This window comes from Propithecus coquereli, unplaced genomic scaffold (assembly GCF_000956105.1).
Source record: "Propithecus coquereli isolate 6110/MARCELLA unplaced genomic scaffold, Pcoq_1.0 Scaffold273, whole genome shotgun sequence".
NCBI classification, from domain to species: domain Eukaryota; kingdom Metazoa; phylum Chordata; class Mammalia; order Primates; family Indriidae; genus Propithecus; species Propithecus coquereli.
Genome location: NW_012148319.1, coordinates 3,429,957 through 3,446,192, shown reverse-complemented (window position 1 = coordinate 3,446,192; position 16,236 = coordinate 3,429,957). Strand labels below are relative to the sequence as shown.

At 34.9% G+C, this 16,236-nt stretch overlaps 1 protein-coding gene across 1 annotated transcript in view; it reads left to right on the top strand.

Annotated features, from left to right (window-relative positions):
* The window catches only part of G2E3 (G2/M-phase specific E3 ubiquitin protein ligase), a 70,248-nt gene that overhangs the window by 48,817 nt on the left and 5,195 nt on the right, over positions 1 to 16,236 (top strand). The window contains exons 9-13 of the mRNA XM_012647879.1: positions 193 to 317; positions 400 to 526; positions 2,613 to 2,920; positions 7,361 to 7,542; positions 10,898 to 11,070. Of these exons, the coding sequence (XP_012503333.1) occupies positions 193 to 317; positions 400 to 526; positions 2,613 to 2,920; positions 7,361 to 7,542; positions 10,898 to 11,070 (915 nt within the window). The remainder of the gene's footprint in view (positions 1 to 192; positions 318 to 399; positions 527 to 2,612; positions 2,921 to 7,360; positions 7,543 to 10,897; positions 11,071 to 16,236) is intronic.

The following is a 16,236-nucleotide window of genomic DNA, read 5'->3' as shown; positions in this document are numbered from 1 at the left end:
GTGCATGTGGGTGCATATGATGTTATTATTAGTTTAGGTTTTTACGTCAAGTTAAGAGTATATTTAGAGGAGCAGATAATCTGATTAATTTCCTTTGGTAAAAGGATTGGTTGTGTGTGTGTGTAGCAGAGGTGGTGTTTGAAATTAGACTAATACCAAAATGTAAGCATCTACTTTTCTTTATGTCCTTAGCAAATGGGAAATAAAGCGTTGTCAATGTTGTGGTTCCAGTGGAACACATTTAGCCTGTTCCTCGCTACGATCATGGGAAGAAAATTGGGAGTGTTTGGAATGTAGAGGTATTATCTACAATTCAGGTAATACTTTGTAATTTTGAATAAAGGTATTTATTTACGTTTTTACCTGTATTTCTATTAACATTGGAACTTAAATCTGTAGATTTCCAAAAAGCCAAAAAACATGCATTACCCAACTCTAATGTGGGAATTACTGATTGTTTATTGGAAGAATCATCACCTAAATTACCCAGACAGTCACCTGGAGCCCAAAGTAAAGATCTACTAAGGTGTGTATTTTGAATTGGAGAACAACTTAAAAATATATTTGGAAAAAATTTGACAGGAAATGCTGTATACACTTAGAATATTAACCGATCATACAGTAGTCTAAAAGAGTGTTTTTCAAACTGCAGGACCCAACATTTGATTGTGAAATTATTGCAACTGCATTAAAAAAACAATATGAAATGGAATAGAATAGAATATAAAATATCAGATTGTATTGAGTGTAGGAAGAATATATGTGAAATCTGAGTTATTTTATTGTGTACTGAGTCATGATGTAAAATTTGTTATTAAAGATAATTTGAAAAGCACTGATCTGAAAATGTGCTCAGAATGTTATTTGATTATAGAGTAAGACAGGAAATTAAAATATCAAGCATACCATATCACTTTGTTATGAGAATAGAATCCTAGTTAATATAGAGATGGTTTATTTTTTGATGTTGTAATCGTTGTTTGCTTAATGTATTTATTGTCACTGTCAGCTCTTCCCTTTAGAAAGTTTAAGGCATATTTATAAGTATTATCACATTAGTTATTAACTGTCTCCATAAGATAGAAAAATAACTAACTTTCAAAATCATAAACATTTAAACAAGACTTGGAGTTCTATCTTTATAATGTGTCAGGTATTTGTTCTATTGTACTTAGAATTTTTAAATTTATGTAGCTTTACAAAAGCATTGTTAGAGCCTTGCTTTACCCAATAGGGCAAAAGTAGAAAAGTAGAATTAGTAGCTAAGCATGTTAAAGTACTTTCGTGTCTGAAATAGTTTCAAGTTTAAAAACTTAGAAGATGGAAAAGAGAAATTTTGTGAAAATATTTGATAACCGGCTTTGCAAACAGGTGGATATTAAGTACGCTTCAAAAAGTAAAGAATTGCTGTTTTAATGTACCACTTGTGTGTGTTATAAAAATCTGTTAAAAATATTGTTATAATACTTTTAATGTCAAAAAGATGTGTGCATTATGTTTAAATAATTTTAATAGTTAAGATTCCAAAGATTTTTTTTACTCCAGGGAAGCATGACTCCTTGCTCCTGCTTTAATATGCAGTCAAATTCTAGAAGAATAGCATCAGCATTTCAACTTATCCAGGCAGGAGCAAGGAATCAACCTCCTATAAGAAGTTGTATTTTCTGAAGAGTTATCTCCAAAGGACTTTGCTTTTTATTGAACTTGGATTAATGAAGAGAGGATTGTATGAATAAAGAAAAAGCATAAGCCTGGCTTCCTCTGAGGCATTATAATGTCTTGAAATTGACAACTCATACTTGGTATAGAAAGATGACTCATGAGCATTGCCCAAAGTGAGATTATTTTGAATACTTTAATTCCAGTTACAGATGGAGAAACTGAGACAGGGAGTGATTTTTTTTTTTTTGAGCTAGTCCATACAATCAGCTGGATTGTTAAAACACAGATTGCTGGGCCTTATGCCCAGAGATTATGATTCTGTAGATGTGCTGTGGGGCTTAATAATTTGCATTTCTAACAAGTTCCCAGGTGATGCTGCTGCTGCTGGTCTGGGACCACACTTTGAGACTTACTGGTCTAGACTAAAAGGTACTATTTAAGGGATTGTGAATTTGTTTAAAATATGAGCTCTACTGTTAATTATAACTTTATGATTAAAAATACATTGTGTAATCTCTCTTACTCTGGTTTTCTCATATAGTAAGCAGCGATTACATTTGCTTTTTTAAAAAAGTATAAAGTGAGTATGAAATAAGCTGAAAGTAAGCAAGTTTGTGTTTTAGTCATTGGCCAGGAAGGTGAGAGTTTGAGCTTCTGATTCTTAAACCTGAATCCACTGATTGGTCAAATTTGAGATGATCATCTGTCAACATTCTTATAACTGATTCTAATTTGGTAGAAGATTGGGGTAAGGAATCAAGAATTTAAAACTTAGATTGTCAAAGAAAGATTTTTGGTTCCAGTAGCAACCATTGTTTTACTTTTGGGTGGAAGTTGGGGAAGAATATCCTTTTAATCTTTTTTTCTTCTTCTTTTTTATTGGCTACATAACTGCTATTTTGCAAATACTTTAAAGTACTTACTTCTGTGTTTAAATTCATGTTTTATAGGCAAGGCAGCAAATTTAGAAGAGACATTTCTACTATACTGATAGAGTTAGGATTCCAAATTAAAAAAAAAACTAAAAGATTGTATATCAACAAAGCCAATATCTGGAATAGTGCCTTAGATGGATTCAGAAATCAAAGCTTTAATCCTTCATATGCAATTGAAGTAGCATATGTTAATGAAAATGATAACTTTGGAAGAGAGCGTCCTGGATCAAAGCAAGAATTTCTGAGTCTCTTAATGCAACATCTTGAGAACTCATCATTGTTTGAAGGGTCCTTGTCAAAGAACTTATCTCTGAATTCTCAAGGTAATGATTTTATATATTCTCATACATACTATCGCTTGTATAAAAGAAGAAATAGCTGGTTAGAATTGATATTCAATACCTGTGGTCTAAATATAACTCACTTTGTTAATAAACAACTGATAGAATCACAGGAAAAAGGGGGCAGGGAGTGATATTTTAAAAAGTAAATTTTGTGGTGAAACAATTTTTAAGAATACCTGTACTTTCTTTCTAGCACTATCTCCCTTAAAGTGATTCCATAATTAAGTGTAACTTGTACTTTGTATTCACTCTAATTTCACTTGAATAAACTAGCCAAATGGAGGGGATTATTTGAACTCTTTTTTGTTCATATATTTGGAATTTGCAGTTGGCTTTTTTTTTGTTTTTTTTTAACAACATAGGATTTTTATATTCTGGTACACATGTCAATGTACTTTTGTCTGTAAGAATTTTTTTACACATTTATATGATACTTTTCTGTCTTTACTATTGGTAAGGATTTAATGTAATTAAACCAGACATCTCAAAACAGTGGGTAATTCTAGCATTCTCTTTTAGGAGCTTTTATACCATTTTTATTACGATAGGAAATTTGAAAGAGAATGAGAAGACATTTCATTCCATTTGAATTTCCTCCTATATTTTCTCCAGAACTTCCTCACCATTGCCTAAGGCTTTATTTTTACTATATATAGTTCACACCGTTTAATTCTAAACTCTAAAGAAAAAAAAACCTTCCAAGTAATCAGTATTGTTAACTCAAGGCAGCTTTGATACAGTGGAGAGTATATGAATTTAAGTCACAAAATCTGAATTCAAGTTTATACACATCTACTTCAATAGCTTTGCATTCTTCCCCCCACCCCCACCCCACCCACTGCTCTCCTGTGCAAACTTCTAACTACTTCCTGGACATCATCTAAATCTTTTATCTCCTAGCAATCACCTGAGCTCCCCAGAGTGCCCAAACTAGTAGCTCTGGCAGTTTCACAGATTCATGACTTACCACCTCATCTTTTCCCCCTGCCTCTTTCCCAGCCTCCACCTCTAGTCAGTCACCACGTTAATCACTTCTCTGTTGGGACCCACTTTCCCATCAATGCTCCCCACTCAGCTCCACACCACTGCCCTGCCCTGGCCTTCCTCATGCCATTCCTGGATGTGTATGCCCACAGCCTCTGCCGTGTATCTACCCTGCACACAGGGACCAGATGAGCCTCCTAAGCAGCAGTTCATCACATCATTCCTTTCACTGAAGACTTCCAGTTCCCTATTGCTACTAAGGCTCCTTAGCATGGACTGCTTTCAGGGCCCCAGCATTTGTCTCTAGATTTACTTTCAATTCTTCTTCTTGTTGAGCTTTTTAGGCCAGACTAATTTACTAACTCTCCCACAAACATGCCACACATTTTCCCACCTCTGAACTTTTCCACAATAACATGAAGCCTCCATTGGTGACTCTTCTAAATTTTACTTTTTCAAAACTAAGCTCTAAGCCATCTCTGTGATGTTCTCCCTAGATACATCAGCTGATTTCTCCAATTTTGAGTGTGTAAATGTTTTTTGATTTTGCATGATGAGATGTGGTGCCTCCTCTAGCAAGCAGATCACAGGACAGCTTCCCTCAGAGTCATGCATTTCCCCAAAGAGAATGTTGTCTGTCCCTCAGCCTACTGTTGTGAGCAACCAAAAGTTGTCTTCCTGACCCTTTCCTGGTAGCCCTGCCCCATCCCCCTTACAGGGTTGTTCAAGATGAATGTGAAAATACTTCATACACTGTTGTCAGTTTATGTTAGGGATGAGCATTAAACAGGAATAAAGACAGGAAAATTGAATCAATTACAGACCCTTGGCCTGGCACAGTCCTAATTCCAGCACTTTAGGAGGCCAGAAGGATCATTTGAGGCCAGGAGTTTGAGACCAGGATAGGTAACATAGCAAGACCCAGTAACTAATTAAAAAATTAGGTAGGCGCACCACTGCAGTCTAGCCTGGGCTATAGAGCAGGACCCAGTCTCTAAAAAAATAAAAAATTGCAGATCCTAAAATTTTAACTTTCTTAAATGCTTAAATGTTTTTCTTCAAAACTTTCCTACATTTCATACCTAAAATGACTTTAAAAGTAAATATAGGCTTTAAGTAAATAATTACCCTTTTTGCCATCAAAGATGCATGCATTTAAAAAAAAAAAAACACTTCCTTCTCCTTTGCCACCTACTTATGGAGGCACCTTTGACCTCTGGCTGGCTTTTTGATTTGTTTCTTTTTTGGATTTTTACTTTTTAGGGTGGTGATGGTGAAGTAGAAAGGTCATTTTGTTGGCTGTTGCATAAGCCACCCCTCCTCAACGTGAGCATGATTAGCTGAAATCACTTTGTTATTTCTAGGTGAAATTAGCCATGTTATTAACACGTCTCTGATTTAAAGCAAATACTGCTGTCCTTAGCTGGGAAAGGTATATACATACAAGAGATTGTGGCTAGTACCATCAAAGAAGTCCCCAGGAGACCTGAGTTTCTTCTTGGCCACTGACTTCCTATGAGACTGTTCCCCTCAAGCACCAGGGCCACAGTTTCCTTACGAAGCAGGCGATCTTTAAGGAATTTTTCAGTTCTAGAAACTTCTGGCTAGTTCTGAAAAGACGTACTGGCTGCAAAAATGCTTTGTCACCTTTTTCTAAAAATATTCACCTTTTTCTAAAAATACTTATGGGGGAAAAAAAATCAGAATGGATTCAATCAATTACACTAAATCTGTTGCCTCTATGGGAGCAAATAACCCAGGTGGGTGAATGAGTTAAAAAAATTTTTTTACAACCCAGAACAAATCAATAAAAGGATCAGTCTTCCAATAATCCCGACAGGAAGGCAGCGCAGGATTCTTGTGCCTATTATACAAATGAGAAAACTGAGGTTCAGAAAGTTTAAATGGCTTGCCTCTTAGTAATCTGCCAGTAATCTCAGTAATTTTAGCAATCTCGGTAATAGTCCAATCATCACCACCCTAACTTCACCTCACCTCCTGGTGCTGCACTAGAGTCCCCTCAGAGGTGGCCATTCCCTGTCAGTCCACCTCCAGAAGGCCAGGCGGGTAAGGTTGCTCCTACATTCTTAATTACTTATGCTCTCTGGATCTCAGTTTCTTCATCTGTAAAATGTGACTACCAATATGTAGCTTATAAGGTTATTGTTGAAGAGATTTTATTATAAGTTCAGATATTGTTAATGTTACTTATTGAAAAATCACTTTCAACAATTAATAGAAAAAATGAAGGAAAAATTTATACAGTTGTCTTTTTGGCACATCAAAGTTGCTAAAACTTTTTAAATGATAATTTAAAAAATAAGTAAAGCTATGAGAATATGGTAAAATAGCATGTACTGTTGGGAGTAAATTTGTACCTTTTGGGAAGATGATTTAGCAATATAGATCAAGAACCTTAAAAATGTTTATACCCTTTGACTCACTAATTATGTAGGAATCTGTCCTAATTAAATAATCAAATACATATAAATGAGAATATGTAAACAGATGTTGATTTTAACATTATCTCATATAATTGAAAATGTCACTTAGCCAGTATAGCCAGTTATAGGGGGATGGTTTGCATTATAGTATATCTCTAAGTTAATATTGATGAATTCATTAACTGTAGATATGAGTAATGTTTTGAATAGTATAAGAAAAAGTTTACAATATAGTAAGTGGAAAAAAGCAGAAGTCATGTTATTTATATGCACATTTATATACACATACTGATGCAAATACAATCATACATCCCTTAATGGTGTGGATACGTTCTGAGAAATGAGTCATGAGGCAATTTCATCACTGTGCAAAGATGTACTTACACAAACCCAGATGGTGTACCCTACTACACACCTAGGCTGTATGGTATAGCCTATTCCTCCTAGGCCACAAATCTGTATACCATCTTACTACGCTGAATACTATAGGCAGCTGTAACACAATAGGAAGTATTGGTGTACCTCAACATGGAAAAAGTAATGCATTGCACTATGATATTATGATGGCTGTGACATCACTAGGCTAGGTGATAGGCATTTTTCAGCTTCATTATAATCTTAGGGACTACCTTTGTATGTGTAGTCTGGTCCTTCATTGGCCAAATGTCATTGTATAATATGTGTCTGTATACCAAAGTGCTTACAATAGTTATTATGGTGATAGGATTATAGGTGTTTTGTTTTGTTTTGTTGTAAGATTTTCTGTATTAAATTTTTCTATAATAGGTTATTATTTATATTCAGAAAAAATATATTTTTGTATATTTTAGGTGAGGTCTATATTTTCTACTTGATAGTAGCTGCTAAGAATTGTTTTATATTTAATGCTAGATTTTTTGATTAATTTTTTATATATGTATTCAGTAAAAATGGTGGTTATCTTATAATAATAAAAGAAGTGTATTCGATGTATTTTCATCTGTATTTACAGCTCTGAAAGAGAATCTTTACTATGAAGCTGGCAAAATGCTTGCCATTTCTTTGGTTCATGGTGGTCCTTCACCTGGTTTCTTTTCTAAAACGTTGTTTAACTGCCTTGTTTATGGACCAGAAAATACCGAACCAATTTTAGACGATGTTTCAGACTTTGATGTGGCACAAATTATAATCAGGGTAAGAAATGTTCCTGTTTGTTGAAATGTAGACTACGTTCTAGGTATATTTTAATATAAATGATCTGCAATAGAATAATAATACTCTCTGTGGAGTAAAGGTTGTCAACATACAATATTTCTGTAGAGTTCAGAACCAATTAAGAGATAGACCTAAAAGTCAGAGACTAATGTGCCAAGTTTAACACTGGTAAAATCAGTTGGATAATGTGACTTAGATTTGTGATCAAAATGGCTCCTCTGAACTAGAAGGATTTATCTACCTTGCCAGAGGCAATATGCGACAGGTTCCTTATTGGATGTTAGAAAGCACATAAAAGTGCCCTTTCTTGCAGTCAGGTGGATCTGAAGAGTGGAAGGATTTGTTTGGATCACCAGTCAGAATATTTATCTTTCCTCCTATAAGGAGATACGAGTGATCAGTGGAAAGTCCAGGCTGAATTTCTTCCATGTGGAAACAAGTAGGGGGGAACTCAATGCTCCCACCTAAAAATAGTTACCATTTATTGAGCACTTATAATTGACCCTGTACTACACATGGCACATGTACATTTATTATAATGCTCTAGGAGATAAGTATTGCCTGGATGTTACTGATTCAGAAACTAATTGAGGCAATGGAAGCCATTTAACTTTTCCTCCTTAACCTACTTAAGCATATTCTATCTATTGTCTCAATAGGTAGTATGGTTTAATAATTAAAAGCATAGGCTCAGAAGTCAGATTTTAGTTTCAGTGCCAACTCTAATAACTGCTATACGCTGTGTGACTTTGGGCATGTTAGTTAATCTTATTAGGCCTCAGTTTCTAAACCACAAAGTAAGCATTATTGAGGTGTGAGTTGTTATATTATAACAATTCTGTTTATTTGCCCCAAGACTGTTCATTCTAAAATCATATTTTAAATTGACCCAATTCTTTATTGTCCCTTTTGTCCTCTTTGCCAAAAAAGTACTTTAACTCCATTGTCTCCACTTCCAATTTCCTATTTATTTCTTAATTTCTTGTAATCTTGTGTTCCCACCACTACTCTCTCAGGTTAGCTAGTTCAGAGCTTATATTCAGGGATCTATATATCCAAAGACATTTCTTCTCTAATTTATCATCTTCTCTGACTTCTGCAATTACTGCCTTCTTAGAATTCCTCTCTACATTTTATTTAATATTGTACTCCCTCCTACCTTTGGCTACTACTTACTGTTTTATTTAATACTACTTCTTATCCCTGAAACTTTGGCATTTTTCACTATTGTCTTAACAATCCTCATTCTATATTCTTTGGAAAGACTTTTGTCTCCCATAGCCCTTCTTGAATGATTTATAGATGTATATTTTTGAGTCCCCAGACTGTTATATGCAGATAAGATCTGGGTCTTGCTCTGGCCAAAGTGGAAGAAATTTAAGGAAGAAAAAAAAAGATCTGGGTCTTGCTACCACATTGAGACCAATATGTTTAAGACAAAAGTAATTTTTTCCTCAAATTTTTTCTTTTTTTTTTTTTGCCTGTTTGCATTTTCTTTCCAAGAGTTTTCTTGTTTCCAAGCCATCCTGGAGAATCATTTTTATTCTTCCATTTTCCAGTTGCATGTCAAGTTAACTATCTCTAAGAGTGGCTAATCTTCAATCTTTCCTTCTTAATTCTAGTGTGCCTGCTATACCAAACTCAAATTTTATCTAGGCTTAGACAATTGGGATGTTATTCTATTAATAGTATTCTTACTGAAAAATATTCTTCCAAAAGTACAGTTTTGACCATATTGCTTTCTTCCTTGGGAATCTTCAATGGCTTCTCTTCTCATTGCCTATCAAGCAAATTTAAGAGCATTAGAGCATTTAGGACTTCCGACTCTCTTCATAATTTTATCTACTCCAGTCTCTGTCCTTCCTATCCACTGTTTGTTCATTCATTTAATCGACAAATACTATGTACCCCATATGTTTTATCAGCGAAGATGGAGGAGTGAACCAAAGGCCTTAACGTCTTAGAATTTACATTTTAGAGGGAACACAGAAGATAAATAAATATAACATACTATCATGTAGTACAATGTGTTATAAAGATAAACATAACAGAATAAAAGAAAGGCGATCGATAATGGTTGCGGTTTATATAAGTTAGGGTTTAAGCTATACTTCTGTATCAAATAGACCCAAAAAGTGGCTCACAAAAGGCAGATGTTTATTATTGCTCTCTAAAATCTGTTGTATAGATTTTAGGGTAGGAGGTGGCAAATTATGGACTAAGTCTGGCTCCACTGCCTCTTTTCAAAATGGTTTATTGGAACACAGTCATGCCTACGTATTATGTGTCTGACTGCATTCACACTACAGTGGCAGAGTTGAGTAAGTATGACAGACACCAGATGGTTCAAAAAGCATAAAATACTGTATGGCCCTTTATAGAAATGGTCCCTATTTTAGAAATACAGTTGTGATGTACAAAATCATCTAGGGAATTGGGTTCCTTCCTCTCAGTATTGTGTAATCACTTAGGATATTGTCTTTATTCACATGGTTGATTCTTGCTCTTAAGGGAGAAAGAGGAAGTAGAGATCAGGGAAATTTGAGACATTGTTTCTATTTACATCCCATTGAACAGATGTCAGTCCCATAGCCACAATTAGCTGCAGGAAGATTGGCAATGTACTCAGGTAAAACTCAGGGTGGAGGGTTTTGGGGGATGAGGCAATGTTTTGGTTTGATACCCAACTATTGTTAGTCTGACAGAGTGTAAAGATAGTATTTTGAACAAAGTAGTCATGAAAAACTTGTGAGATTTCAGCAGAGATTTGAAATGAATGAGGGAATCATGTAAATCTCTGTGAGAAGAATGTTTTGGGAAAAAAATAACAAGCAAATTTTCCATTAATTGATTATTGATTGCCTCCTATTTCTATCTTTTCTCCCTCTGGACCTTTCTTTAAGAGCTAACCTATATGAAAGTGTCTGGCACACAAATGGTCAAGTATTTCTTTGTTTATGCTATTTACTGAAATATTCTTTTGATAAAATTCTATCCATCTTTTAATTCTCAGCTGTTATTCTTTCTCTTTCACGAAATCTCAGGTCATCTGTCTTGCCTCTCTAGTGCTATATAACTTTTCTGTCAGTTGTTTCCTTTTATATAAATAACTTCCTGTAATAAAGTGGCATTATGCTCTAGATTTCTTGAAGGCAGAAATATACAATATTTGTTGAACTGTATTGTCAGACAATCTAGAAAAATATTTTTTGGTATTCTTTCCCTCTACCCTGATGTACTCAGAAATTGAATATAAAATAATACATGTCATATGAAATATAAATGTCACTCACAAGTAAATGAGTAAATGGGTATATTTTCTCCTTCATTACAGATAAATACTGCAACAAATATGGCTGACTTAAAGTCAGTAATAAATGAATGCTATAGTTACCTAGAGTTTATTGGATGTCTCAGACTTATAACAACATTAAGTGATAAATCTATGTTGGTAAAAGACATACTTGTATACCATGTAATTAAGAGAGTCCAAGCACCCTTTGAAAGGTAAGTTGTTTATGTGTGAAAGAATCACTCAAATTACATGTTTAAAGTGCTTAATTATCTTATAATGTGAGGTATATTTGGTAATAAATATAAATGTTTATCTCAGGAAAAAATTAAAATGCTACTTAAAATTAGTACTTTAAAATAAACCTCTTTAGGATGATTACTGTTCTGAACATTCTATACAGAATTGCATAAATGTGTGATGCTTTCATAGAAGTAATTATTACATCAATTTATAATTAGTTTTCTAAAAAAATTATTTTAAAAACTCTTACCACATGAGCCAACTATTCTATCTCTGTTCATTCATTTAATAACTATTGAACACTTGTCATCTGCTGGATAATGTAAATACTGACCATTCTTAGACAAGGTAGATGTGATTCCTGTTCTTCTTTAATTTAGAACACTGGTCTTCAAACTTTTTGTGCCAATAGCCTTTAAATGTAGTTTGACAACTTAAAAGTATTACCTCACACTCTTCCTTTTTTTTTTGAGACACTGTCTGACTCTGTTCTCTGTCCCCAGACTAGACTGCAGTGGCATCGTCATAGCTCACTGCAACCACAAACTCCTGGGCTCAAGGCCATCTTCCTGCCTATATAATCACCACCTAGATCAAATAATTATTAACCTGTGCCAGTCTTGTTCATCTATACCTTATCCTTGTTATTGACTTCAGTATTATTTTCAAGCAAATACCAGATACCATATCATCTCAAACATGATCAATTCAGTTTTATTAAAAAGACTTTACTGTTACTAACCCACAGATAAATATACTTGATGTGTTTAAAACCATTATAGTTAGTCTTACTAAAATTTATATTGTCTTTTTGACCAATATAAGCCTCTTTATGTTTCTTTTGATGCGGGCCTTAATGATCTTTGAGAGCTTTCTTGCTATATGATATGACAAGGTGTTTCAGACTCATTTTGTACATTCTGGCCAAAGGAACCCCTTTTTTTTATGGGAAGTGGTATCCACAGTCTGGATGTTAGGGGTGCTCATTTTTGCCAGGTCGATCATTGTATCTAGTCCTTTTCAGTGGATCCAAACTAGAAAATATAGGATTTTTGCTTTTTTTTTTTGGTTTTGGTTTGATTTTTTTAAGATAAAATATATCATGAGTTTATATTGACACTTCACATTCATTACTACATAATTTTTACTTAACTTTTTCTTTGTCTCCTGTTGAGAATTCCAATTCTCAAGGTACTGGAGAATTAGAGTATGAGGTTGATAAATTCACTCGATTTATTCCAGATTTTATAAACAGCAGTTCTAGATCAACAATATTAACATTATCATTAAGAACATATAATATTACTAAAAACAGATTAAAATTTATTTTTCTTTTTGTTCTAAGGCTGTACTGTCAAATTACTGTACTTATAAGTCACTAGGAATATTCTCTGTGTTATGCTACTAAATGGGCATACTTTTCATTTGTTATTTTTAGTGATTAATTTTTATTAAAATTTGATTTTATTTTAAAACTATGCAAAGTATTTGCATAGTTCCAAAGTCACATCTATAAGACTATATTGAAAGAACTTAGCTCTATGATATAAAGTATATTCAAGAATGTATAGGTTTCATTCTTACCATGTCCATCTTCTATCCCCTTATGAAGTAACCACTTTGATATCTTTTTGTGGTTTATCTTCAGTTACTTTTCTTTTTAATGGTAACAGATAAATATATGTGTATATCTATGTTTTAGTCCATTTTTTGCTGCTATAACAGAATACCTGAGACTGAGTAATTTATAAAGAAAAGAAATTTATTTCTCTCAGTTCTATAATAGATGCTAGGAAGTCCAAGGGCATGCTGCTAACATCTGCCCAGCATCTGGTGAGGGCCTTCTAGTTGTGTCATAACGTTGTAGAAGAGCAAGTGAGCACACAAGGCAGAGAAATTGGAAATTTAGAAATGGCTGAACTCATCCTTTTTATCAGGAGCCCACTCCTGCGATAACTAATCTCCTCTTATGATGCATTAATCCATTCATGAGGGCAGAGCACCCATGACCTAATCGCCTCTTAAAGGCCCCCGTCTCCCAATACCATTATATTGGCCATTAAATTTCAACATGAGGTTTGGAGGAGATATTTAAACCATACCATTCCACCCTTGTTCCTCCCCCCAAACTCATGTCCTCACATACAAAATATATTCATTTCATATCAGTAGCCCCAAAAGTACAGAGACTCATCTAAATCAGATATGGGTGAGATTCTGGGAAAATTCATCCTGAGGCAAATTCCCACTAGTTGTTAGCCTGTGAAATCAAAACAAGTTAGCTACTTCCAAAATACAATGATTAAGGCATAGGATAGACACTCCCATTCTAAAAGGGAGGAATAGGCACATAGAAAAGGGTAACTGGTTGTAAGCAAGTTCAAAACTCAACAGGGAAAAAAACATTAAATCTTCAGCTCCAGAATAATCATCTACTTTGACTCCATTTCCCACATTCTGAGCACACTAGGGCAGGGGTTCAGCCCCTAGGGCTTTGCTGGACTCAGTCCCTGCTTTAGCTCTCGGATTGGAGTCTTAGCCTCTCTCAAGCTGGAGTTGCATTTTGGTGGCCTTACAGTTTTGAGATCTCAGGGGCTGTCCCACTCCCATAGTTCCACTAGGCAGTACACTAGTGGGGACTCTCTGTGACAATTCTGCCCTTGTGTTAAGCTTCTGCCTGAGCCCCCAGGCTATCTCTGACATCCTTTGAAATCTGGGTGGAAGTAGCCCTGGCCCTATAGCTCTTACATTCTGTATGCCTGAAGAATTAGCACCACATGGACACCTCCAAGGCATGAGATGGCCCAGGGAGGCCACCTTGGTCTCGTCTCCCAAAACCATTCTGCAGTTCTAGAGCTCTGGGCCTGTGATGGAAGGGGCAGCCTCAGAGATCTCTGAAATACCTTCAGGGTTTTTCTCCCATTATGTTGATGTGTATTACCTGGCTCCCTTCTGTCCATGGTAATCTCTAGCAAATGGTTAGTTGCTTGGCCACACCCTTAGTATTCTCTTCTGAACTCATTTTTTCACTCTTTACATGGCCAGGCTGCAAATTTTCTAAATTTTTCCATTCTGCTTCTCTTTTCATTATAAAGTCCATCTTTAAATCATTTCTTTCCTGTTTGGTTAAAAGTAGCCACCCAGCAGCCTGAATGCTATACTGCTTGGTTATTTATTCTGCCAGATATCCTATCATTCTTAAGTTCTGCCTTCCATAGAGTCCTAGGACATGGACACAATTCAGCAAGGTGTTTGCTACTTTTGGAAACGGCCTTTACTCTAGCTTTCAATACTTTGTTCCTCATTTCTAAGACTGCATCAGAATGGCTTTACTGTCCATATTTTACCCACATCCAGTCATGACCACTTAAGTAATCTCTAGGAAGATTTAGATTCTCCCTTCTCCCTATAGCTTTCTTCTTCTTAGCCCTCACCAGAATCACCCTTAATGCCTCATTCATGGCAATACAGGCTTCTTCTAGCCTGCACTTCCAATTTTTTCCAGCTGCTACCCATTATCCTGTTCCAAAGTTGCGTCTACCTTTTCAGGTATTTGCTGTAGCAACAACCCCACTTCTTAGTACCAATTTTCTGTTTCAGTCCATTTTATGCTGCTATAACAAAATACCTGAGATTAGGTAATTTATAAAGAAAAGAAATTTATTTTTCACAGTTCTGGAGGCTGAGAAGTCCAAGGGCATGGTGCTGGCTTTTGGGGAAGGCCTTCTTGCTGCATTATAACATGGCTGAAGGGCAAGCAAGCACACAAGACAAAGAGGGGAGAAATCAAGTTGAATTCAACCTTTTTATCAGGAGCCCACTTTGGCAAAAATGGCATTCATCCATTCATGAGGGCAGAGCCCTCATAACCTAATTGCTGCTTAAAGGACTTACCTCTCAATATTGTTACATTAGCAATTAAATTTTAACATGAGTTTTTTTTTTCGGGGGGGGCATTTAAACCACAGCAGTGCATATTCATTTCTTCTATTAGATAAATAGTAACATGCCATCCACTCCTTTTTTCTTCTTGTCTTTCACTTGACAATATATTCTGTAGATCATTCCATGGTAGTAAATAGACATATCCCTTGTTCTTTTTTAGAGCTATACAGAACTCTGTTGTTTGGCTATATCATTGTTTTTTCCCACCAGTTCCCTATTGATGGACGTTTAGGATGTCCCCAGCACTTTTCTAAATTAAAATATAACACAGCGTTATAATCTTAAATAGTTACAAAGGATATGATTTCCAATATATTGTCAATATTGCAGTTTAAAATTGTTATGTAACTTTTAAATGTACCCAGATATTCTCTGACCATAAGACTCTTTAAGTAGTAAAATATTTTCATGGATAGAATTATCATTTATAATGATGATTGGTACACAAAACAATCCAAATATATTATAAACTTGGATATAGTTGTTAAAATTTTTATTTGAAATGCTTCTTTTAATGAGCTAGATGTACACAGTGTTCCTCCCTCTCCCCAGTAGTTTATCTATCTGTAGATGGGTTTTTCTCATTGTTAAGAAAGAGAATTTAATGTCATTCATTTCTGGTTTTTGTTTTTTTTAGATATAAGTAGCCTAGAGGTCAGTAAAGGTTTCCCTGTGTAAGTGGTATTTAAATTAAAACCTTAATGATAAATAGGAATTAGACATATCGAGATGAAGAGGCAAGAGAAAAGAGATTGAAGAGTATCCCTTCTTTTATGTAAAAGTTAAAAACATTATGAAGCAAAATATCTGAGCTTATGAGAGTCCCACAGATGTCAGAAATTAGGCTCAGACTGTAGAAATTTCCCTACACAGCTGCTGTGTATTTGCTTTTGTCTGGTACTGTAAAAGTAAAGCAAGACCAATTACTTTGTTAATTTCTCTGTTTCAGATTGGAGTCCAGACAGAACTCTTAAAACAAGGTTACGGCAAGCTGAGGGTTTTGATTTTTTCACATGACAGGGCACATTGGCTTTTGATTTCCTTGTTATAACTTTTTTTTTTTTTAAGACTAGTCAAGTACAGCAGTGAAAAGAGGGAAAGGATAGAACGAGGAATTCAGTCTGTAACTGACTGTAAATAATCAATTAAGAGAGCTCACTATCTTTGGACCAGCCACATTTAAACATTTATAT